At 30.3% G+C, this 26508-nt stretch overlaps 1 protein-coding gene across 8 annotated transcripts in view; it reads right to left on the bottom strand.

The window, feature by feature from the left end:
- Positions 1–26508, bottom strand: part of LOC100161626 (oxidation resistance protein 1) — a 190348-nt gene that overhangs the window by 118801 nt on the left and 45039 nt on the right. For 5 of the 8 annotated variants that reach the window (XM_008186203.3, XM_008186202.3, XM_016805528.2 and 2 more), the window contains exon 2: positions 19365–20096. The exons of 1 other annotated variant lie outside the window; for it this stretch is intronic. In XM_008186203.3, coding sequence (XP_008184425.1) covers positions 19365–19735 — 371 coding nt within the window. In that variant the 5' untranslated portion in view covers positions 19736–20096. Of the gene's footprint in view, positions 1–2096; positions 3145–7504; positions 8365–19364; positions 20097–26508 lie in introns of those variants that run through there. 2 more of the 8 variants (XM_008186208.3, XM_008186207.3) reach the window with 2 other exon arrangements.

Raw genomic sequence — 26508 nt, 5'->3', positions numbered from 1 at the left:
AATTTTTTGCATTGTTTTGTTTCTTATTTTTTCTTTTATATCTATGCATACAATTGTTTAGTTTTTTTTTATTCATTGGATTTCAATAAGGTTATAAGTTAGGTTAGGATTTTGTATTAATTGATTGTATTGATCCGCAGTAGGTTAAAATAAGTAAAAATGACAAACTTGGTATAACTTTGATACTTTAGAGTTAAATATTAATACACTAACGTGTAAACCACACGGGGTCCGCGATCTACTGCAGGCAGATTGCCTACATGTAAGTATACTGCTGCGAATCTCACGGACAACGATGGTCGAGATGGCTATAAATTAAAATATAATATCATTTACGCTTAAAAAGACGTTGCTTCCACAGCGTGTTACATCCAAAAGGAGTTGAACAATCAGAATTTTTTCTGGGCAACGTCGGGTAATAGCAGTAAATGAAAAATTATATTTTACTTTAATGTTCTTATGGTGATTAATTTTTTTGTTTTAAAAATGTAATAGTTCATATATTTTGGAGGTGTCGTAATGTACTCATTAACGATACAAATTAATACGCCCTAAAACAAAACATTTTGGCTTTACATGATATTATTGAAACGGGAAATAAAATATTAACTATTTTCATTGTTATTTTTTTAGTAATGATAAAGTTATAATATACCCATATAATTAGTTCAAATAATTATTGTGGTGGGAACATTCAGCGCGTATAAGGGGCTCTCCCCTTCCCTTTAATACCCGGAGAGTTTCCCCCCGGACATCGACCACTTACATCTGATTTAGTTCAATGCAAAATACAATTATTTTCCCATTAAACACAGTAACGCCGCTCTATAGGTGAGTTGTGCAATGATAACAATAATAGTAGTAATAATAATAATAATATAATGATAGAAAATAGAAATTCATATTTGAACGCTTTTCCCCGAGGTTCTCATCGCGACACCGCAGTTGGCTGGTATCTACCCTAAACCATATTATTCGAGGACGACGAGGACTATAAATAAAATAATACCATTTTATTTTGACCGCGTCCCGATGTACGTGGTCGTCGGATATGTTCGAATTGGTATTCAGTGCCATGTCGAAAAAGGCGCAGTCGAACGACTTATTGCAGTAATTTATTACGGTGTATTTTTCACATATTTATAATTTATATTAATATATATCGGATGGAGTCAAAAATTATTTTAGTTTTTTTTGTCATTTCAGTTGATCGTAAAACACTGCAAATTTATTTCTAACGCGAACCAGCACAATTTGATCAGTCAATTTTAATGTCGTATATTTATATTGTGATCTATCATCTATATATAATTTTATTGTATCCTACGGGCCGTGACAGACAATATTATTCTCTGCAACGGGTCGGCGTGTATAATATTCTGATGAATGGTTCAAAAAAAATATTATTACAACGTATTAAAGGCGAGAACAATAAATTGGATTCTACTATCAATTAAAACGAGAAAAATTTCAATCGCCAAATAAACAACCAAATTTTATAGGCCAATATTATCGTTACATTATAGGAGTTGGGACGCAGTCATCTATTGCTTGCGTAAACATAGCCAAGTTCTATCGATAAACATTGCCATACTTAAATAACATTAGATAATACATCAATGGACAATGATATAATATGCACCTACTCGATTTGAACGATCGTTTGAAGTATTACTTATCTACATAATATTGTTTTGTTTTTTTCTTAAAAAAAGATTTTCAATAAAACGGTTAGTTTTTTAATTCCAATTCGTTAACAAAGATTTGGTAAACAACAAACGACATTTTAGAGAAATTACAATATACAAGCCTTTAATGCTTGTTCAACAAGTATAAACATTGTGTATTCATACGACGTAAAAAGGTAGACAGTGTGTGTGAATATATTATGATATTTGTTGGTTTAAAATGTTTATACCTATCATATGACTAGAAAAATAGTTAAGGTTGAGCTTGCAGGTTACAAAATGCGAACTAGAAAATAGACGAACGTGAAAATCTGTTTTCAAAACATTCAACCAATCGCAGAAAGCTCGAAAAAGCTTGGTAGGTAGGTGGTGCGTATTCCTATTATATATTCGAAACTCGATTCTTACCCAATGTTAAGAAAACGATATCCAAAATACGAGCCATTAGAATTTGATTTCCTCTCGCACATCCCAAAAAAACATAAAAAAAAAAATCGTTTCACTCTGGCACTTTACACGCGTTTACTACCGCACTCTCACAACGCGTATATTTAGGTATAATATTATATAGGGTACCTACGCGTATTTTACCTTTACAACAAGCGTTAAATAACGAAACACGAATGCGCTGATGCACATAGTTCGCGACCGACTGTCAAGAGAATTTAGCCGGCGTGCGTAATTTGTTGCTTGACAATGTAATGTTTTATTGCACGAGCGTGTTATTGTTCTGTATACGTCGTGACATAAAACTGTACGTAACGAGTGCACAAATTAGTAAGGGGACGACTACAGCAAACCATGATAATATATTATAATGTACGACTCGCCGACTATCGGCTATAACAGCGACTGGGTACACCGTGTCGAACCGTCGAGGCCTGCCCGCGCGTGTGGGTCCTACATCGCGAGTATAAATAACACGCCGTATATATTATTATTATTATTACTGTATGATATTGCGACAGCGACCACCCAAATGAGTTTCAAAGCGATTCAAGCCGAATAGTAAAGTAGAATAATCAGAAAGAACGCGACGAAACGTTCTCGAAAACTGCAGTTCACTCGACAATATCCGCTATCGTTTAAAACGCAATTATATTGATATTATATCAGCAGGGGACTTCTGAAATCGTGTACAGCACAGATATAAGAATTGTAGCATTGAGTTTTGTAGTGTTGAGCAATACGAAGTCGAGTCGAGTAGGTTTTAACGACAACCGTCGTACGTCTATAATATAGTGATGTATAGATAAAAAGTTTATCTCTATATTTAAAACCCATAATAATGTATTCACACGGAATAAGCAATTATATTAAATCAATACTATCATATTATTATTGTTATTCTGATTAGTGATTACTAGCAGCCATGAGCCAGGAATGGGATTTTATATCACATAAAATCGCATAAATATGTGTTACAAATAGTCCCTTAAAAATAGTGAAATTCGTTTATTATACAGCCATACAAATTTTAAGTTATTTCTATATTATAATTAGAGGACTTTTAATTTAATATCGAAAGGCTATATAAGAAAAATCCACTCGATTAGTCTATATCAACATTCAACACGTCAGAGTAATTATGTAATTTAGATTTTGTTTAAAAATTGAATCGAATTATTATAATATGCAATTGATAGAACTATTTAAAAACATAATTACTATATTATATTTAGTTACGTTTTAAACAAGTGAAGATTCCAAAATATATTAAAAAGTTAACAGTCTAAAAAACTGTTAAATATGCAAAAATATGCAAAATAAAGTTTTAAATTCTGTTCTATACTTTTATACATAATATCATGAAACTAATTTTAAGCTTACTTGGCTAAATTTTAAGCATCTTACATTATGACAAATATGCAAATTCTAGTATATCCGTTGCCTGATTATTATCATAGCCCATGGCCTTTGGAGGTGATGATAAAAATAGAAAATCTAAAGACCGACATCGGGTTGAGGTTTCTATCTATTACAATTTGTGGGTAGGAGGCAGGACAGGACAGATTTATAAATATAATATGATCATCCGACTTTATACAAACGATATGTACCTATGATAACATTGTATTATTATTATTGTTTGTTCGCTGTTGTCTATATTATTATATGCGCGTACCAATCGATCTCGGCTTAAACGCAAATTCGTTCTAGTTAAATTACAGAGCGGGCCAATTAAAATGTCATTGGATCTAATTATCACCGGACACTGCACAATATGTACGTAAACAAAAGTCTGCAATACACTACACATTTATTACGTTTATTATAATATTTGCATCGTGTATAATATAATATATTATGTTATAAGAGCGCAACCCGTTTAATTTGTTAACACGCGCCTAGTTGTACTGAGAGTACATATATACCCTATAGTGTTACTGTATTGTATAATATAATATCGGCTATCGCCGCAGGTATCGAAATCCGATACCCCTGTCGATTGACGATCAATCTATCAAATTGCAAAATCGGATGACACTTTTGCAATCAAAATTATTATTATTATTATTATTATTAATATTCATGACGATAATCGGAATATATAAGGTCCGGACGAGATGAAGACGCACGAAATAATATAATATTATAAACGGGATATTCGTTATAATAATATGCGACGTACGTTTTTGTACTGCACTATTGCAGCAGGGTGCCGAGTTTGCGGTTTCGGATCAATGTCGACTTTATATAATGTTATGTATTCTCAGCGGGCGCGCGCTTGCAGAATTCAAACCGGATGTCGCAATGTCCATTATATGCACGGTTTTGCATAAATACATTTTTTTCCTATTATTTATACACAGGATACATCCACGAGCACACACACACACACATACACACATTCGGATATTACATTTCCCCCGGAAGTTTTCCCGCCTCTTTTCGACTCAAAACAATAACAATAATAATAATAATAATAATAATAAACGATATATCAAAAACAAAATACCGATGAGGTTCTCTATGCTGTCATAACATTATTATTATTATTATATCGATTTACTTCTATTAAAATTTATAAAAGCCGAGTCGGCGGTTTGTAAAAATATAATAATATACATTTATATACGCTGATTTTGGAGATTTTAAATTAATCAAAATATTGAAAAACGTTAACTATTATTATACAGAATGTTTCGCTATCTACCAAGGTTTTTATTTCTCGAGTAGAGTTCTCCGAAAATTAAATTCTTAAGCCGCATCCCTTGTGAACCCTTCTCTCGACAATTCAAAATGCTTTGTGGCATTCCATGTTGTAAAATAACGCGCAATATAATTCGAATGAATTTATATTTATGTATGTATTCCCATAGCAATTCGTATAACTCGCTGTCCTGTTCTGTTCCGTAGTTGTTTTTAAGTTCATTACTATGTTATAAACACTACAGAAACATACAAGAGATACATTTACTACGGAACTATGCGTCGGTTTAAGTAATCGTTAATGTTTAAAAAATAAAAAAAATGTTAAAACCATTTATTTAATCAATATTGTTGGTGATAAAATGTGTTTCTTACATGTTGGTAAATCGAAATCATTGTTAAATTGATATAATAAAAAACGTCTGCTATTTAAAATAATACGTATAAGGAAGGAATGTATATAAATATAAGGAAAATATGGATCATTATTTTAAGTAGGCTATTTGAATGGAAGTATGTTTCAACGTTAAACATTTAAATGATTATAATTACGTTATTAAAAATGTTATAACCAGCCACTTACAGTTTTCCGAAAAAAAAAAATGAAACGAGAATATCTTTACATAGAAAATGTATCAATTTATTTAAGTACTATTCAATATTCAAATTTTTTTTAGTGTTTTTCAATAAAAACAAGCGACCCAAATATTTACTGTTGTATAGAAGTAGGTAGGTAATAACTTAAAATCTATAAATGAATAAACATTTTTTGAAAGGATGCCTTACGGACTGAAATTAAACGATTCAACAATCTTTCGCATGTTAAAAATTCTTAAATAGTAGGTAACTAAAGTTAGTTTAACTACCATCTAGATATTTAAAAAATATTACATAAGTATACTTAACTTATGTCCTTTGTAGTCGATGTTAACAACAAGGTATATCAATAATAAAAAACTAATATAATTTTTTTTAGTTAACAATAATTAATGTTAAACTTAAAATCAATCTCAATACAGAACAAAATTTACTAAAACAATAAAATACGATTTTTAGGACATGAAATGTATAAAACTGCAATATAATACGAGTAATTAAAATCGAAAAATTGTATTCAAATGTATACAATATAATAACATATAATATATTATCTATTTGCAGTGGTTGAGTGTTAAATATATTATTTTTAAACATTAACAAGCATTTTTAGGTAGTTGGTAAAAACACTTTAAAACCACCACTTTAATTTTTTTACATTTATCATTTTAATAATTCAATTTAATTTTAACGACAACGCATTGACATATTATTATAAGTTCAAAGACGATTATATTGAACAAAAAAAAATCGATGCATATGCGTTAAAGCACTCAGTTATTCAAAACAACAACTGTAAATATTGAATAAAGGTAAACACTAAACATATAATACATTAACTATTCATTTTTTGAGAAATAATTTAACCTTATTCACGACGAGCCTATAATGAATTCCACTACACGAACTCGAATTCTCCGCGCAATTACTATTCTATAATTACTAGGTCGTGTACTCCATATAGCAGTTTGGCTAGAGTTTAATTTACACATAATCATTTTTAATTGAATTATGTGATATACGAACTCCATAATTAATCGAAGACTTTATACAATTATTTATTATTATCATCATTCGCCGAACACAGTTCAACTTTTCGGTTAAGCGTATTGTAATATTATATTTTATCTACGTGATACCATATTATAATATAATATATATAATAGGAATATAAAATCACGACCGCAAATAATCGACTAGTATAACGACGAGTATACCTACGACTGCAGTTGCAGTCTGCCCGTCTGAAATCGTTTTGCACGCGAGACAAACATATAGCAACACTTTGCCGTATAACAATAACGTTAAAAGCACCCCTCACGCACTCGGAGATGGAAAATGTTTCGAAAAACTAGAGTAGTGCCCGCAGACGGAAAAAGTAATTTACAGATTCGCTCGTTATAATAATAATAATAATAATGCAGCGGTCATTATTGTGCGCCGCCAACTTGTGCGATGAATTTAAATTAAGCTCGTTTAAAATATATATATAGGAATAGGTTTTCCGGCAAAAGTCGTGACGTTCAAAAGAACCGTTTGAGGTCGCAATAACACTCACGACAACCGCAGACGAGATGAATAATAATATTCATAATGTGCGTGCGCGCGTGGAAATTGGAAACGACACATGTCTGTTAATAATTAGCCGTACATGCGCCACAACTGACAAATGACAATTATTACGGCATTGTTGTAATTTTTTTTTTTTGTGTTACGGCTTTTACGTGTATGTTTTTCCCCTCCGAACCATATACCACGTACCCGCGAGCCACCGCCGCTATAATGACAGCAAAAATACTAGTCCGGCGAAGAGGAGCCGTTGGCGAATTAAAACCGAGGAAAATTACTCGGTAGTGCTTGCAGCAGCAGCCAGCAGTTATGGTCTTATATTATATATTATTATTATTATACGTGTATATAGGTAGGTATACGCACGCATAACCTGCAGCTATGCGCACAACAAAACAATAACTATTATAATATATACCTAGGTGTGCATATTGTATAAAGCGATCGATTTTTTTTTTTTTTAAATTTTGCTTTTCTCGCGTGCGAATTTACTTTACCTTTTCAACAACTTGTCCAATCTTATCATATTGACCGAATGGCGTGCGGAAATACTACGGAAATTTGTCGGGATTACCGGACATGCTTTGCGTCAGTCACACCAGTGTGTAGTATGTGTAATGTGGCCGATTGCCGACCGACTGTTTATCCGTTTTTAATGGCACACTCGACTTGCGGCTAAACAGTACTCGCGATGAACACGCGCGGTGAAGATAATATAATGTACGAGTAGGTACGGTGTACGCGACCGAACTGAATTCGAACGGTTTTCCACAGATCGTTTTCCTTATCACGAGCGAGCATTAGTCCTGTCGCTATAAAATCCGTCACACTCATTACGACGTTACGCATGTCCGTTATGTACATTTCCTACCCAAAGTGGCGCATCCGAAGCCCGGCCGGCGAGAGGGGAGAGCGATTAAAATGTTTAACTCACGACGTGTTCCCCCTCCACGGCACAGGTGGTTATATAATCCACTTCTTGAATTTTTTATTGTTGTTGTGGCTCGACAATGATGTTTATTTTTTAATTTATTTAATACTGATTTGATAATAATTTTTGTATTATCATAGATGCAATTAAAAATACATTAAACACCGATGCTGAACTCCAGAGGGGGGAGAGATCTCTTCACCCGACTCATTATGTGCAGGCAACCTATTCCCGGACAAACTAGGTATCTACCACCGACTACCGTTGCAGTGAGAAAATATACGTGGAAATCCTCACGAAGACAAATAGCTGATATCAGACTTAGACATATAGATCACCTATAGAGGCTGAGAAGCTAGAAGCTACTAAGATGCCTAGCTGTATTTATATTATACATATCACATAGTAAACGATTATAACAAATGTATAATTTATTTATATTGAAAATCCGAGTGATAATAATATATTGTACAATTATTTTAACTTCAACATTTTTTGAAATAGCTTCACATTTTAGACCAGGGGCGTATACAAGAAGTTTATGTGGTGGTCAGGACTTTTTAATTTTTTTTTTAAATAGTGTTACAAAGAAACATAAAAAAAATGTAATAAATTGTGTACTATAATTGTTTATTTCAGAGGCGTCATTTCAACTTTTTGAAAGGTATGCTAACAATTTATTATAGGTAGGTAGGCCGAAAAAAGTGAAGCACACCAATATAATAATTATTAAAACATTAGAATTTTTATATTTTCCCTGTATAATAATCTAATATTCTAATATATTATGAATTTATAGCATACCTACCTAATAAAACTAAATTTGTACTTAAATTATTTAAACTATATGTTATAGTGTCCGTTATTTGTAGAGGAGGTACATTATGCGGCAAATGCGTTTAAATGTTATATTACATTGCACGCCTAATATATTTATACGATCATCATATTATACCATAATTGTGTTGATAAAAGTATAAATCTATAGTATAATATTATAATGTACTAAATACCTACGCCCTGCGATTTCACAACACAGTACCTATGTCAGTATGTACGTTTAGTAGATATAGTCGTCTAGTAATTATACTCATAACAGTCATAACTAACATATATAGTATACTGCAGGTGCACAACAATAATATATTGAACTCTATAGTAATTACATTAACATTCTGATGCGTAATTAGTGGTAGAAATAAATCAAACAATGGAAATATTAAACTAATATATTATAAACGGACAAAAGTTACCGGGAGTAAATATATTTTTAATTATAAGGGGCGCCTCGCTACTGCCATCAGTTTTAGCTAAAAAGACCTTAAGTGTTGACAAAATCAAAGTTAGTTTACGTTGTCCTATTCTGATTCCGAAAAAAAAATTAAGTAACTACCCTTTTTATGAATTTACTTTACTATTTAACTCTATACAATATATTTTATCTGTTTATCCTTATTGTTTAAACATATTGATAGGGGTAAGGCTTGTGGTAAATTTTGAATTAATTAACGTTTTTTATTTTTTGAAACGATAAGTCTCTTAAAGAAGTCTTTTATATACTTCCAACTCGTGACAACCCTGATATAATGATTGATTAACTAAATAATTTCGTTAATTTATATTACTTTTAAGCTTAAAACGATTAATTTATACAAACGTTTTATGCAAATGTTGACAAAAATTGACGGGTATTAGAAATTGCGCATTAAATTTAACAATAGCAATAATTATTTTAAGTATGTACTTATAAAAATAAAATCATCTAACTCTTAAGAGAAATACGTCTTATAAATAAAAGGTTTCACAGAGTGTCTATTGAGTGTTATATTTTCTTAAAAAAACTAATTTTAATGTTAAATTATATTATGTAGGTATAGGTACCTACGTATAGTAGTAATATTAAATATCGTTATGATTATAATTCCCTTATAGTCATAAAAATGTAACCAAATATATTTCAAAGCACATTCCATCAGCTTTAGGTAAGTTTTAATTTTGAACAAATTCATGTTTTAAATTCAAAATCAAATGTTAAGAGAGTTTTAAAATTTTGAGATAAATAAATCACTTAAAACTTATAACCTTATGAATGCTGTTTATTAGTAAATATAAATGTAAATATGGGTATCAACAGTCAATCGTATTTATAACAATATAATAGTAATTAATAATTTATCAAATTTTTTAGCGTGAACTTGATTTATGATTTTATCTGTGTTGAAAATTTGTAATGCAATTACTAATAATACTTGCTATAATACTAAAGCAGAATTGCACTTTGCATTTTTTTTAAAAAAAGCTGATAATTTTATTTGTGTAAAATAACTAAAAAATAAAATAATAAGATATTGTAATATGTAATAGACATAATATAGTATAACTAATATAATATAATATTTAATATAGGTACGTCCTATATTATATAAATTAGTTTGAAAGTTATTGAATATTTTTGTAATATAATTATTTTTTCAACTAAATTGGAATATTAAACTCAAACCATTAATACAATATATTCAATATAATGATTAATATAATAGGTAATAGGTAGTTCGTGTATGAATATATTATTATTTTTGTAATCAGATAGATTTGTGCATTTTTGAAAAAATATTGATATTAATTTTACAAATGTATACAGATTTACTAAAAAATATATAATATAAAAATATACTTTGAATACGTGTAGGATTTATTAGTCAGTGTATACTCTAAATACATTAATGCACCGTCCTGTCCGTCCTTGCCAATGTAAACCATCTAGTATTTTACAGTGGTGTTATTAATAAAAAAGAGTAAAGAGCCATCTTAAAAAATACTGCAGTAAATACTAAGTATATATAAAAATGCTTTTACTTAATTGAGTGAAAATGTAATATGATAACAATTCAAAGCACAATTATAATTGCACTTCCTAGGCACTAAAATATTTATTCACCTCATTGAAAATAATATGATTTGATAAGTATTATTTTACCACTAGGTACTTATATAGACCTACATGACATACTGACAAATCCCCTCCGCTGGTAAGTCCCTTCATTCTGTCTATTCTGTCACGTAACTCATTATTTTATGAACTGTCCTTATTATTCAAGATATTAATGAGCGTAATTATTGTGTAACAGATTGCTTGACAGTTATGATAAAAAGAAATACGAATTCAAACACATCAGTTTTAATAAAGTTAAAATAAAAGAGTTTAGTCATTATTTAAGTATTGAAGAGATGTGGCCGAAAGCAGAAAGTTCTCAGTGGGTATTTTTCAAAATGATTGGGATTTTTACGGGAAACTAGTTTTCAATATAATCGATTTTACCGATACACTTGAAGTATTTACCAAATATTTAAATTGATATTTCATAGACACGACGTAATTTTCGAAATATATTAGGTTATTATAATGTGTACTACTCTAAAGAAGTATGTGTGGAATATGTTAATTCATAGAAGAAATTTAACTTAATTTTAAATACCCTTAAAATCCCATAAAACCCTATCCACTGTATAAAAGGATCAAAAAATCAAGTAGGTGGGAGGATATACTGTCGGACATGATTACTGCGAGGGATTCGCGAGTAGCCGACCGGTGTCTTGGATTTGTTCCAAAACGTATACGCCCAAGCTATCCACATTTTCAGTGTTCAGATTAACCACGCGGTTTAGAAAAGAAAAACAATTTGTCTCATTTAACGTCCGCCCCAAAAACACACAGCCTTCACATATTGTACTACGCATATTTTGTTGTGCATTTAATGATAATAAATTTCAGTTTATACATATACTAAATCATAATATTCCTACGGAACATTTAAAACAAAATAAAGATTTAACAGCCAAATTACTTAATTTTTGTCAAGTCTAAGTAGGCAGCTACGTAGGTAAATAAATACTAAATACATTTAATTAACCGTTTAAATTTCAACAAATGCTTATTGCCCTTTTTATATTATTGATGTGTATAAAGTAATTTTAAATTGATGAAACCAGGTATATGATATTATAACTAGTACATATATTATAATAATGAATTTTTACGTTTTAATTTAATCGTTTGTTATGTTGGTAAAGTTTTTATTTAAATTCTTTTTTTTTCTGATGGAAACAATGGAAATAATATTTTTTTCATAACAGGGTTTAAATTACAACTATTAACTTCTCGACTGTTTTATATATTAAAATATCGTAAAAAAACATTTGAATAATTACTTCCGCGTCACTATTAAATAGACCAAATATAATATTCGGATACCTAATTTTTGTCAACTTTTAAGTACCTATATTTTATACCAGTCCAACTAAACCAACATGGTACTTTTTATAATATTTTTTAGTATTTAATATCGCGCACTTATTTATTTTGTTTGTTTTGTTAAGTTAATTCACTCCTATTAATATTATTGTGATTTACTCTGCACGTTTATACAAAATTAGGCTCAGGAACCACCGCTTATACAATATATATACCTAATATGCCGTCAGGGTTATATTTTATGATTACTTCTTTAACAATCGCATGATTATACTATCAATACACGTAGGTATTATGCCGCATCTACCCATTAAATTTTATTTCCTGTTACGACAAATATGATAAGATTTCAAGGAAAAATACATAAAGCTTCCGTTTGCAAGCAAATGGAGTAAACTGTAAAATCCAGAGTTTATAATGTTTATATACTATGTTATGTTCTTTAAATAATTTAATTTGATTTTAAGAACTTGAAAATTAAAATACATCTATCATAATAAATAAGTTTAATGTTTCCGGATATCTATAAAATTGTCTACCTACATTGCTTGTGACCTCCAATATGTCACATAAACTAAATCAAAATAACAATTATAATTGTAAACTCTATTTATCCATCGTAACTTTGTCTATATTACATGGCATGCTCCTATGTCATATGTTAGTCTGAATTTTACTTAGGTATTTGGTATATTTTAAACGAGGCAAGTGCTGCAATATCTAACTTTTTGTTGTGCTTAAAGGTGTTACATAAAACACTCAACCGATTAGAAAATAAAACTTTTGACTTTGTCTAAAACTACAGTAAGGTACTAAGGTATATTGTACAACAAACCAAATAAATTAAACTAATGGTCGGTAGGCACAAAGCAGTTTATTGGTAAATGTGTATTTCGATAATTGCTTGTACTTAAAAGTTAAAATCGTATTCCATGCACAGACTCTATACGTCTGGTTCAATATATAAACTTCTGGTTTTGTTGTAAATTATAAATTATTATAATACTCAGTACTCACTACTCATATAGTCAGTATCATCGTCATCAACCCAAGTACTAACATAAAAAATATTTACGATAATAGTCAATGAGAATCAAAACAATATGATATCTTATTTAAGGGTAGTTTTGCTCTTGTCAGAACTAACAGTTGTGTTTTTTTCTTATAATACATTAGATATCTAGTTCCAGACACATGAACGCAAACAATGGTATTCGAAATTTAATAAATGGTCTTTTGAATAAATAAGTTTTTATGAAATAGAAATGTAACTTTTACAACGTCACTCTAGTGAAATATTCAAGTAAAGAGTATATCAAAGTCGGAGCTCTTAGTGCAATAAAAGAACAGAACAATAATGTTACTACAAAAGTCTACAGAACCCATATACAACTTGACATAATGTTTCATGAATAAAACTGAGTACAACCAAATCGTTTGGCAAGAAAGAACCAGTCAAAACGATTACTTTGCTCTTAAACATATATAATAATAGTTTGGAATAATCGTAATCAAACAAAAAGCTCGTGATTACGTGTTCTAATATTCATAATATACTAAGTACGAAGTATACAAAATACAAACTTCGATAAATACCTATGTAATCAAAATACTATATATAGTCAAGTATACAGTATACTTGTAGTCTGTACTCATTATAGTAGTTAGTATAACTACCTGTATGGGTTTTATTTTTCACTGATCTATCATTTTTCGCATAGACAACTCATAACTAAGTAGGTACACGACAGTCGACAATGGTATACATGAAGGTACACTACACATTGGCGCAAATAAGGGGGGACTTGGGGGGACTTAGTCCCTCCAAATGTCGGTCAAGTCCCCCCAGTTCAAAATCTAGTAATTAGTACTAATTTTTATATTCTGTGGTACTAAGCAATATGACCTATGGGGAGGGGGGCTTGAGTCCCTCCAAAAAATTTAGTCAATTTGCGCTTATGACACTATGGAAGTGTAAACCAGTACTATGTACCTATATAAATGGACAACACAATAATTTGACAAATAATTAATAATTCAAATAAATTACATATTAAAATTCTTTACGGTACAAAAATTGAAAAATGAATTCAGTATCAAGGTTTTATTGAAATAATGTTATATAAACGGATATAATATAATATCGTGTTATTAATTTTAAACATTATGGTTATGACCGAGTTTTGAAAATTAAAAGAAATTTAAATATTTTATAGTTAATTGTTTTGATTGTTGTCTGTTGACGTCAGTTTACATTAGATGTTGTAAAATAATTTTTATATTATAAACCTCATCTATTGATAAATGTAAAATAACTACCAAGCAACGATACAATACTGAAAAATAAAAATGTATTATTGCATGACACAATATTCAAAAAAAGATGAATACTAACTTTGTTTTAATCTGCCTAATGAATTTTCTTGAGTATTAAATTTATTTGTTTATTTGTTTTTATTTTCTTTTATGCCAAAACCACATTGTGTAAATATGGGTTGGGCTCCCGATCATCACATACGGAAAAATGAATAAAATAAAAGTTACTGTAATAATCAAATAATAATGAACCATTCAACAGGATCAAAAGAACAGATTTTTCTACGGCTCATAACACCTTAAATAGAATATGTACTTAAGAAGGCGCGACTATAAAAATGTAAGTATCGTATACTTTAGTTCTAAATCGTCATTTAGATATACAAAGATAAACGTAACACTCTTACAGGTCCAAGGCTACATATACCCTAATAATTGAGTAAATATATAGGTCAAGGATTTAAGGACGATCAAAATAAATGGACAAGACAGAAGTTTTAGTAAAGAAAAATAAATAGCAACTAAATCATTTTTTGTGGTCAGATGCACTGACCGATAACAATCCATAACGATATTATGTATTTTAATAATTTTTAAAGAAATTGACTTTCAATCACAGACGATTACCATAAAAGTTGATTTCATCTTAAACCAATTTAAAACTACCTACCCAAAGAGAATTTATTCAATAATAATATTTTCATGACTTCGTGTCTCAAGGAGAATTGCACAACGCCATAATAACCTACAAAATTTAAACAACATCAATGTTGGAAAAAGGGGCGATCCCCATATAAGAAAAATAAATATTTATTCTAAAAAATAAGCCCTATTTTTTATGTTTTTAATAATTTCAATTAAAATTACAACATAATCATATATTATATTAGGCTTAGATAGCTTCTCTAGCTAGGAATGCCTTAATATTAATAAAAAAAAAAAAAATATATTATATGATGCAATGAATACATAATAAAAGCTAGAACATTGTACTTGTTTCATTGTCAAATACATAAAAATTAACCATGAACATAATATATTAGAAATATAATGACCCCTTTACAACAACCAGTTTTTATTTTAAAAATAAATCAATGTTTATTTTTTAATTACCAATCAAATGGCATATCTACCTAATTCAAGTTTTATTTGTAAAATACATGTTTTTGTAGTATATTTTTTACCATTTTTAGAAATATAATATTTAATTTTAATATTTTCTCAATTAAAAGGTTTATTTAATATGGAATAGGGATGTAAAAATAAATAATGTTGTTAATAAAATGTTTGAAGAATCATATTTTTTGAAAAAAAAAATATTTTATATTATTATGTAACATTTTATTGGTAATATTTTGATTAATAAAGACTGTCAGAATCAAGAGCAGTCTGTGTTGATAATTTGATATCAACAATCTAACACTCAATGCAAAATAGTGTAGGTTATCATTTTGTTGTCACGTCTATTCGCGCGAACATGTTAATATAAGAACACAGAATATATGATTCTATACATATTTTATGCAACCATAGATCTATAGGTATTTAAGCTGTGTTTTTGACTAAAATTACCTACATCAGTTACCTATATCATCATAGATCATAGTTATCCTCAGCAATGCAATATGATAAACTACAATAGAATGATTTACTTTCACCCACTCTATTATATTTCTTACACTACATAATTTATTTTATCAAGATTGTTTTTCACTAATGACCTACGAATGGTCACATATACGATAGCAGTATATCACGCATTCAAGAATTATTATTTAATAATATTATCTTTTATGATAAAATGTGGAGAACGCGAATGACAACAAATTTAAATTATTTAAACGTTATAAATTTAGATGATCTCAGTAAAAACCTACATTTTAACAATCAATTGAAAGTATCAGTATACCTTTTAGTGATTATAGAAAGTAATTAGGAACCTAATTATAAGTTATATCTAATAATTAATAACAAATTAATTATAAATAATGACAATTTATTAAAACTAAAATCAAAATCTATTACTTACCTATGTAATTTGAATTTTTTTCTATATTTCTATTATCATGTCATAAACCCGAATATATAATATAAATACCTAAATACTATATTGTATTATTGTAAATTATTATTTTATGATAACAATCATTATGATCTAGAAGTAGTATCTTTGATTAACATATTTTTGGCAATATTTGTTTTGGCCCTTAATTATGTTTAAACGCTCCAATAAACTGTTAAAATTATGGAAATGTAGAAAAAATATTCCCATAGTAGCTTCAAGATTCGTAAAAATAATACAAATGAAATTTTCTAAAATATGAACACTTATAATAAAAATAAAATGTTGTATACCAGCCAAAATTTCAAAAAAAAAAAATCTTATTTTGAATATTGTTATATTATGTACGTGAAATAACTCAGCAAAGACTACTACCTATAAGTTTACACTTTTTACAATTTACCCGATAATATATTGATCGATATAAAGCCGATAGCTATATGTATATGTATACACTAACATTCCTTCCCATGAAATCATATCTTTCGCTCCACCATAAATGAAAAAGTTTCCCCCAACATTTGATATGGATATATAATATTATCAACATGCACCGATCCAAGAAAAAAATCAATGCAATCTAAATGAAAATACATTTATTTTAGAATATTTAAAATTGAACATAAATTATGCGTAATACGTTTACCTTGAGTATTTAATAACATAATCAGAACACAAACTATTATCCGTAAAATTACTGTTATATAAATCCATTTTTTTTCATCCACGTATACAAAAAGACACTAACTTATTAACCACACCTAATATGTTTACAGTATATCTAATACCATTTACATACGGAATATATAATTACAATAAATATAAACTCTTCAAAATCCATATCATAGTTGTCGTACTTTCCGACAGACAGCTGCGGTATTATAGAACAGGTGGTATTATTTTAACACAGTTACATGTATAAAGCACATTTCTATTTCCTAAGTAATTTTGCATAGAGTGCAGACATTGAGCTTAGCATAATACCATACTTTATAATAAATATATACAATACAATACATCCATGTAGGTACAAAAACAAAATGCTGTTAACGCCGAGAAAGGTGTAAAAACACTAAAGAAAACTCTTAAAGCTATATTTTCTATCTTTGACTTTTGAGCTTTTGCGTGAAAGTCACCGGGAAGAGTAAAGAGGAGACTATAGATGTACTGAATTATATACGTTACATGTGCGCCAAAAGTTTCCTACAGGGATATCTCGCGGTACCAACAACTAAACTTTTTATGGAATATTATGTACCTATACTACCTAGGCTTTAAGAAGACAACGTATCCGCATATCACGGTGTCACCGGTCTTACAAACGTACGCCGTACAACATAACTCAATTATTTTGTTTCGACAATTTCGATGTCGTATAATAACTACCTTTAATAATAAAGTATTAGCTACGGTGCCGCATTTAGAAATTTTGCACCAGGTGCAAAAAAAAATTGGCGCCCACTTGAAGGGCCTATATCCACAGGAAATATGGGCGAGATCCTCATGAACTTTTTAGATTATAAATAAAGTAAAGAATAATATTTGTTTTACAATAATGTGACAAGATTTTTAATAATATTGTTGAATAATTTCATTTCAATTCTGCTTGTAATTTATCATAATATAAGTTTTTTCTACATATTTAGGTACCTTCTTCATTGACTATATTAATATGAACAAAATAAAACAAATTTAATAAAACTAAACAGCTAAACTATATGCAAATTAATATTATATATTTTGAAACATATTTTGAATTTGTCTGCATGTGTTATAAGAAGTACTAACATTGAGTGAATTTTTATCTTTTACAAAATTTGTTTACGCATTGATATTCACTTAACTCTTTTTTGCCGGCCATAATTAAATTAATACAAAATAAATATATAATAAATAATCAACAACGCCGAGTAATGAAAGAGCAATTACACAGGTTTCACAAATGCTGTGGCTCGAGTTTGTAGTCTAATAATTTATTGTACTTTTGTAGAAGGCACACCGTTTGCAAAATACGCCGTATTATTATAAATAACTTATGTCTATTGAATATTGAAACTACAAAAAATTGGGAAAGTTATTAAGGAACATTAATCATTAATAATCCTCGAACGCTAATAGCTATAAATGCATTAGATTGCATTTAATTTCAAACAGCATATAATAATATTATATTGTTATTGAAATAATTTATATTTTGAAAGTTTTAATAATTCACAAGGGAACAAATTTCCAACGACAAAATGTTTGCACCCCCAAAATACTGGTGGTCGGGTTAGTTGATAGCTCGTGCCCCCCCCCCCTTAAATGCGGCCCTGATTGGCTGACCTGGGATCAAACTTAACAGGTACCTAATGACGTTTTTCGAGAGTTTTTCTACGATAATTTAATTTTTAAGCAAGTTATGAGCATGTAAAATATTTCAACAAGAAATTCTCATAGGAAACTCACTTAATAATTAAGTATCGTAAAAACCCCATCATGTACCTTTAAATTTGGTAATAAATCAATATGCACTCTATTATTAAAGGTTAATGCACACAATTGAAACTTCTGAGCACAACTTTGGAACCTAACTTAACCTTCACATTTGTTGGACCTTTTAACTATTATAATAGTTAACGTTTCGCAGAACCCCAAACCCGCAGAACCGTATCTTAGGACTCATCTTAGGGTCCTCGGCTCTCGCATAGCCAATATATAAGTGTCATAAAAAGAAGCGAAGGCATATTATTTTTTCTTTCACATATTATAACTATCTTATTATTATACCTAATAGTATGATAAGTAATTATTTACCGGGCCCAATTATCGTGCGCGAAGATGTTCCACCAGCTGGGTCGTTTGGACTTGTAGTAAGCCGACTCGCGCGCACTGGTGTCCAGCTGTTCGGCGTCGGGTATGGGCGAGAGCACGGACACGCTCTTTCGGCGCTTCTTATCCAGCCGCCCCATTTGCCACGACTTCCGGCGGTTCCTGCGCTCCGGCGGCGACATTGGTGGCTTACCTCCTCCCCCTCCGCCACCGCTGTCTTCGCCTCTTCCGCAGTCCTCGGCCGTCTCCTGCAGGATAGCTAGGCCACCGTTCCATTTCTTCTTCGACGAGTCCTCGTCCACGTTGTTGTTGGTGCACGACTCGGCCGTCGCCGAAGATATGTACAGGTCCTCCATTTTCCGGTACGAACCCACCGCGGACGTGGTGAACGCGCAGGCGCGCGCGCTCGGGCGGCTAACGGCTAACTCGGCGATTTTGGCTGTACGGGGACCGGCTAGCCGGACGAATGGGACACGGTCGGACGGTGTAAATTATATAATAACAATGTAATATTATACATGCACGCGCGGTACACTATAATATGATATTATTATAACGGGTCAAGGCGCGCAGGCGCGTCCGAACGGCTTTATGACATAACTGTGACAAGACAATCGGTGTGCTCTCCGAACGGTGTGCATGCGACACGTGCATAAATTTTTCCGGTCTAGGGTTACAGACTAGTGTATCGACTACCGGAAAAAGCTGCACTCGAATCTACAAACAAAAAACCGTTAATGTATTAGATTATAATTGTAAATAGAAACAACAATGTGTTTACAACCACGCAGGTACGTACTCCTAATAATATATTATATTATGCATATCCATACACGGTATATGATTGCAAGTGGTGCGATAAACAGGTATTTCATCTATGTAGTAGGTACAGCGAGGTATGAGACAAAAACAATAATAAATAATATATATATCCAGTCATTAAAAGCTCGTATATGCATAAATCTCGTGAAATTAGACTTCGTGTAATTAAAACAATATATTATTACAGTATTAGTGTATCACAGTGCTAGGATGACTGTACGTCCCGTCTAAAATGGGATTGTCCCTGTTTTGAACATATTGTCGTCTTTTTAGTTTTTAGAGTTGTGCTAAAATCACTTGTCCATTTTTTTTTTATAAATTAGTAATGTGTTCACCTTATATTATAATATACGCATCTAATGCAATGTGTATGAAACCAACGTGTTCAACAGTCCGACTAATCAAAACTTATACCTAAACGTATAAATTGATTATTAATAAATAAATGCACTCAATGCACCTACACAATAATATATTATACTGTACGTCTACACTTTTTTATACACTGAGTACTAAGTGGGGATATATTTTATTTAAGCTTAACATTTTTCTATACGTTACAAAACTTCGCAGAGCTTTATGTAGGTATAAATGTATAATGGTATCGTACAATATTATATTATTATAAAATTAAAATGCATTGATGGATGATAGCCTTTATAGGTTTCAATTTAATTTGAAGTATGCAGTATTTAGTTTAGAATAAGATAAGGCGGTAAATGCGTGTATGTGTTGTATATTATTTAGAAAATCCACTGATTTTTCATCGGCGTAGCAACGCGTTAACGACTTATATACTGTTTCGGGTTAATCACCGACACATTTATTAATCACATTAATTGTATCAAACGTAGGTATAAACTGAAATAGTATACCAGTAACGTTATTGATATATATTCGCGATTCATGTATTATATGTATACATATTACCCACTATACCTATAGTCTATTAGTCTATACACTATACGTATTACGTATGAAACATATAAACTTAAATTCACAATTTTTCTGACTATAAAGGTGACTGGAATATTACCTATTGTCTTCGACGTGTGTGGTGTGTCGTGCAGGTACTCGCGTGTAAGTCAAACCGTGCAGCAATACCACACGATGAGGAAGCGTCCGAAAGATTTTTTTACACACAAGGTGTTCAGTTTCTATATCAATAAGTACTTATTATTTCAAACAATTTTCACGTTATTTTTAAATATTATTTTCACATAATTTGATATTAAGTAGGTACCTATTACAAAACAACGTTTAAAAAAAAAAATTTATTGTTACTTTTTTTATTTTCATATTCCACATAATATTTTGAGATACATAAAATTGGAATTTTGAACGGTACCTAGTACCTACTTAGTTAGTTATAACTTATAAGTTATGAGTATTTAAAGTTAAGACGAGTGGAGTAGTGAACCAACGTTTTAAGGGGTCCCCTGGCCACTCTACTCCGCTCATCTAAACTTAAAATTAAACAAAATTCTAATTAACTATACTATAGGACTTTGGAATATGAAATTAAAAGTGTATCTTGTCATTCAGAAAATAATTTAGAAATAATGAGAAGACACTTAAATTAATCACCTTGTACATCAGTGGATTTCACACTTTCGTTGTTTGAATACGACATGTGAATGATAGTATACACTTGAATAGTTGAGTACGGTTGTGTAGATTTAAAGACGTATATATATTAATATTATAATATATATATATATATATAGCGTTTAAGCCCACACCCAAGGTTATCTATGCAACCCGTGCGGTTACGGTCATCGTATGCAAATATCGTGTCAAACTATTTAGATTAACATGTCAAATACCCAAGTGGGAGTTGGTTAAAAAACGTAATCGTATTTTCAGCACACCTGAGCTCGTCGGAACTAAAACACCGATACCCAAAATTAATTGTGTTTATATAGTAAAAATAATCTCTTATCATTTTTTTTTTTACTGTTTTACATACGTATAGCCAATTATTAGAATATGTATTAGGTACATAAAAAATAAGTATAGGTACATATTTTGTTTTATTTTGATAAAAAACGTGTCACCGATATATAATATATTCCACTATTGCAGTTCGGTAGATATATATACCTATATACCAGCTACTGATTATCGTACCGTAAGTCCGTAATAGTATCGATTTTGTGTATTGTAAAGAATTTCGTGTTTGCGATTATTGAGTAAACAGTAAACTGCAAACACAATAATATTATAATAAACCTATATCGACATAATTTATTACATAATTTAATATTATTATGTTATGCTTCAACGCGTCCACGTGACTTGTTTTAAATGTTTTAATAATATTATACGATAAACAATATGGTAAAATATATTACCACAATATTATTATAATTTATAATATGGTGGTATCATGTAATATTTATTTTTATATAATTTCAATGAATATACGATCGCATCGATCTGCTTATCGTTGCAGTGTGACATAACCGTTGGTACTTTATTAACGATACCGATTACTTCGTAACACACATCGGTGCAGCAGCTCTGATTTCGGAAGCGGCTAGTAATCCCGAGTACATCTCTATTGGCTGATTTTCGGTATAAGCGCCATGCGCACATAATACCGTGTGTGTATATATAATATATAATATATATATATATATATATTAAATATGTATGTATAGCCGTGTCCAGGAAATCCTTTAGCGACCCCACTACCCCCACCCTCATACCCGGTTCAAATAATTTCATCCCTCCCATTCACCCTCTTCGTATATAATGAATATCTCAACAAATCGTCTGCCGCGCGCGCGTCTTGAAAAATCGTCTTTCCTCTCTCCGACGATAAATGTTTTCTTCTTTTTGTCCGCGCTGTTTTTGTTTTTATTTTATTTACTTTTTCTTTTCTCACTTCAACAAGATTGATCGCTTTCAAGTTGCAGGTCCTGCAGCCTACTTGGCGGCAGCCTTACCGGCGGCTCGTGTCTGCGTTTTTTTTCTTTTTTTTTTTTTTTGATGAATGGCCTTTGCAAATTGGAAACCACGCGCGCGTATTGGCGCTCGACCTCCGTAACATATTTTCCACCGGTGATAAAATTTGTTTAAAAAAATAAACCCCAACCGACAGATGATTTTCATATTCGGAGAAACAATAAAAACGTCGAGAAAAAATACGAAATCCATTATTGCAGCAGCAGTACGGTACGCATAAACATAATTATTTATCTTATTCGAAAATGATTTTTATTTTCAACGATCACTGCTTCGAAGGAAACGCAACCAAGTTATAAGTCAAAAGTAACTCATCGCTTATCATAGTATATTATATAGTTTTTAGATTTCAAGCAGAAAAAATCAAAAACCATTGGAAACAGACGTTTTCTATGAACAACATTTTTCAATTTTATAAGCGAGGGCCAAGGGTTGTATTTTATTTTTATACTTTAAAGAATTTAATCAAAACCAAGAACAGTTGTTTACGTGTCAAAGAATACGTTATATCTATTTACTAATTTTAAAGCTGCTGCGTATAGAAGTACTTAAATTGTTTTCACTCGAAAATGCAAATTATTTGCATATATTTTAACAGTAAATACATATGTTTAAGTAAGCACTTGTAGACTGTTTAGTAACAATATTCATAATATTTAGGGCACCGATGCGATGTTCCGAATTTTGGTTATTTGTGGCTGTGTCCACCCACATACTCGAAGGTTGAAACAATATGAAGTGCCTACATGAGTTTAGTAGTGTATACACTTTAAGATAACAAAAAAAAACCAAAATTTTAGCCTTGAAGTCAACAAAACTGGTGGTATTAAAAATGCGTATTAAATTTACGTTTTCTTGATTTCCGTAAAAATATATTATTCAATAAATATAACACTCAAAAGTCAAATTAAATCTAATAAGCACTCTCAACTAATTGTCAAGTTTTATTGTTATAAAAAAAAAAATTAACTTATAATAATAAATATATATTTTTTTTTTAATACTACTTGTTATTTTAAAAAAAAAAATTATTGAATTCCTAATAATAACAAATATTTTGTTTCCTAACACATGAACTCATGTTTTTCTAGTACCTGTTTAAATAATTTGTCACGTAATAAAATACTTATTGTATATTTGTAAGGTAATTAACATTATCTAGAACACATTTTTAAGTAAATAGTTATCACACAATTTAGAAAAAATATATAAAAACTCTTCTTTTCAAGTATTTAATTCAGGGCCATTTGAACATTAATATTCATTATTTTTATAATTTATGTTTAAAACTTTTCACAGTTGAAATAAACCGTTTAACCAATTTATTGTTTTCACCAAAAATACTAGGAAAACTTTTACATGTTCAATACCACACATAATTTTCAAATAATTCATATGGTATTTAATTCGGTTGAGAATACAATTTATTGAACCTATATGATTTTTTTTATTACTATACATTTAAACATGCTTGTATTAAATTATAATTTTATCAAATATAAATATTAGTATATTTGAAACCTAATTCAGTTTAATACATTAGTCCATTTCATTATTGCTATTAAATAATTGATAGATAGTACACATAAAAATTTAAGTAAACAAATAAATGATTTATTATTTGAATATCCCAACAACTTAAAAGTTAACTCAAGTTCCACTGCCTGAATGACATAAATAAATTATAGTAAAAATGAATCCAACAAAAAAGTAGGTACCTCTTTAGTCACTTCAGACATGTAAGAAAAATAACTCCATCACCCATAAATGTATAAACCTAAACCAACATTTTTCTTTGTACCATATCCGTATCACGCATTTGCCTCCACTATTCAAATATACCTATATTGCTATAAATATTTATTCATACATTTTATTTACAACCCACATTAAACAAATAATATAATAAAATTGTTATTCTATACGAAATTGAATGTTCTAAAAAATGAAAATACTTAACTCTAATGGAATTCTGCTGTTTTAGAAGTAAATTCAAGTTACAATGATTTATTATGAACAATACAAACCAGAATTATGACAGTGTAATTTGAATAGCAAAATAATATATATATATGAATACATATACAACTTAATAATACTCACATTACCAGATGAAAACAAAATTAGATTATAATTTCTAATTAAAAGTGCGCGTTTGTTGTTTGTGCGTATTTACTTTGAATCTTATTTATATATTTTAAATATACACTTAATAAACACGACTGTTTGGGCGGGTTCTTTTTCATATTCGTTTTATAGAATACCCTACGTGTTGCTATAGATACAAGCAGTATGAAAGCATGGGTAGTTCAAATGTAAATATGAACCATATAGCAGGTAGAATTTGTGTGATTCAACACAATTTTGTAACGAATTTTTACAAGACATGCGCACCTTTACATTTGGACATCGAGTGTGTAAAATATATAAATAATTTATTCAATTTTAAGTATATACACACATGTCCTGTATAGTAAAAGTTGTTGTTATACACGAACTAAAATAATAATAATAATATGATTATTAATTGGCGCAGTGTAAATATTGGCATGTATGGGCACTGTACATGTCATGCTTTGATATTGGGGATTTAGTTTCTCTTGAGGTGAAATTGTGTGCGTTAAACGAACCATTGAAATGAAATTCACACTCAATGGTTATAAGCGAGGCGGGGAGGGACGCCAGTAGCTTTTATCAATGGGCGGGGTGGAACCCTTTTGTGAAAGTTTTAATGTCTCTAATGGGTTAGTGCTTTTCTACTAAGTTTTCCACAAAGCTGAATGTGTATATGAAAATCGATACATACGGATCTGAAGTAGAGTGAGCGCTGAGGAGGGTTAAATTAACAGGCACAAAAAGAAATTACCAATGTTCACTAAAAGCCTTGACACACGAGCTGTTATATTGGAAATTAATCCACACATTTGACAAGGTTGAAAAAAGTCACGATCGTTTTCAGAGCGCACATAACGGAAAAACGGTCGATGGCGTTAAAAAAAAATGCACGATGCAAAATATTAAAGAAAAAATAATAATATAACACCTATCTATACAAATAAGTAGCTGCTGGCAGTTGACGATAAACCCATTACCGAAAATTTAGCATATATTATAATATGGTATTATACCACTATACCGCCTAGCGGTGGAGGTGAACTGCAGGCAATGGCGGCGGCGATAGCATTAAATATTCAACTGGGCCACTGTATTACCACGTGTTTAATGATCTTACACTAGATAACAGCCACTTACAAAGCGGTCAATGTTTATAAACATCACATCAAGCTCGTATAATAATATACCCAAGAGTCCGTTCAGGTCTTGCAGAAACTATCCT

The sequence above is a fragment of the Acyrthosiphon pisum genome, chromosome A1 (assembly GCF_005508785.2).
Source record: "Acyrthosiphon pisum isolate AL4f chromosome A1, pea_aphid_22Mar2018_4r6ur, whole genome shotgun sequence".
Classification (NCBI taxonomy): Eukaryota; Metazoa; Arthropoda; class Insecta; order Hemiptera; family Aphididae; genus Acyrthosiphon; species Acyrthosiphon pisum.
The sequence above is the reverse complement of the archived record's forward strand: the minus strand, read 5'-3'. Positions and strand labels throughout refer to the sequence as shown.